The following is a 918-nucleotide window of genomic DNA, read 5'->3' on the forward strand; positions in this document are numbered from 1 at the left end:
AGCCGCATGGCGGTAGTGAAGTCAGACAGTCACAATACTAATAAATGTACACCTGATAGAGATACTTTGTTAGATGAATTATACGCAACTAGGCCTAGGCCTACCCAAAATCATTTGTATCCTAACAGGGATAAATCGAGTGGCACAATGTCAGTAGTGGAGTCAGAAGTATGTCAGTTATGTGGTGTCCTAGGACATAAAGCGCCAAAATGTCACATGTATACTAAGCCTAGATATAACAGCAACGTACCACCAAGAAAATCAAGACAGCCTCGTTATTATGTGGTGGAAAAGTTGTCTGAAATTCATGTCCGCCTTCGAGATAAGTCCAATATACTCCTTCCCCAAAAGATACATATTAACAGACTTAAACATGGTATTTATAGGTATGATTTGGAAGATACTACACATACTCAACCTACAATGGACGATAACCAATTATCTACACAGTTACATCATAAACATGCAGACAAAGAACATGACACAAGTGAAATACAAGACAAAGAACATGACACAAGTGAAAAACAAGACAAAGAACATGACACAAGTGAAAAACAAGACAAAGACCATGACAAGTGAAAAACAAACTGAATTTTATGAAATAGAGAAGATCTTGTATAAACAATTTGTTAATGGTCAATGGAAATACAGAGTTAAGTGGCTATCGTTTCCCTCAAAATACAACTCGTGGGTGACCTTTGATGACTTAAGTCCAGAATGCCAAAATTTAGTTCAGAGGAGTACTTCCATTCCAACAAAAGGTCAACACAAACATTAAAGTACAACTTTCATAATCCAAACATAGGTCCTTTTTTTTTCTGTACAGCAATTTAGTTGATAATATTTGGCAAATTTGTTATTTTTTTTAAAACTAAATTTCAGAATTTTTTTACAAGAGAATGTTGAAAGTTGAACATG

At 35.0% G+C, this 918-nt stretch overlaps 1 protein-coding gene across 1 annotated transcript; it reads left to right on the top strand.

Moving 5' to 3' along the window:
- Positions 1-6: 6 nt before the first annotated feature.
- LOC117101226 lies at positions 7-912 on the top strand. The gene is made up of 2 exons (XM_033241142.1): positions 7-517; positions 576-912. Exons 1-2 carry the CDS (start codon positions 7-9, stop codon positions 776-778), a joined length of 714 nt encoding a protein of 237 aa, XP_033097033.1. The 3' UTR covers positions 779-912.
- The last annotated feature ends 6 nt before the right edge of the window (positions 913-918 follow it).

This window comes from Anneissia japonica, unplaced genomic scaffold, assembly GCF_011630105.1.
Source record: "Anneissia japonica isolate Jap-2015-1 unplaced genomic scaffold, ASM1163010v1 scaffold152046_len896_cov241, whole genome shotgun sequence".
Lineage (NCBI taxonomy): Eukaryota > Metazoa > Echinodermata > Crinoidea > Comatulida > Comatulidae > Anneissia > Anneissia japonica.

Coding starts and splice junctions, on each gene's coding strand:
- LOC117101226 (XM_033241142.1), top strand. CDS start 7: ATGGCGGTAGTGAAGTCAGACAGTCACAATACTAATAAATGTACACCT. Junction 518..575: donor AGACAAAGAACATGACACAA/GTGAAAAACAAG, acceptor AGACCATGACAA/GTGAAAAACAAACTGAATTT.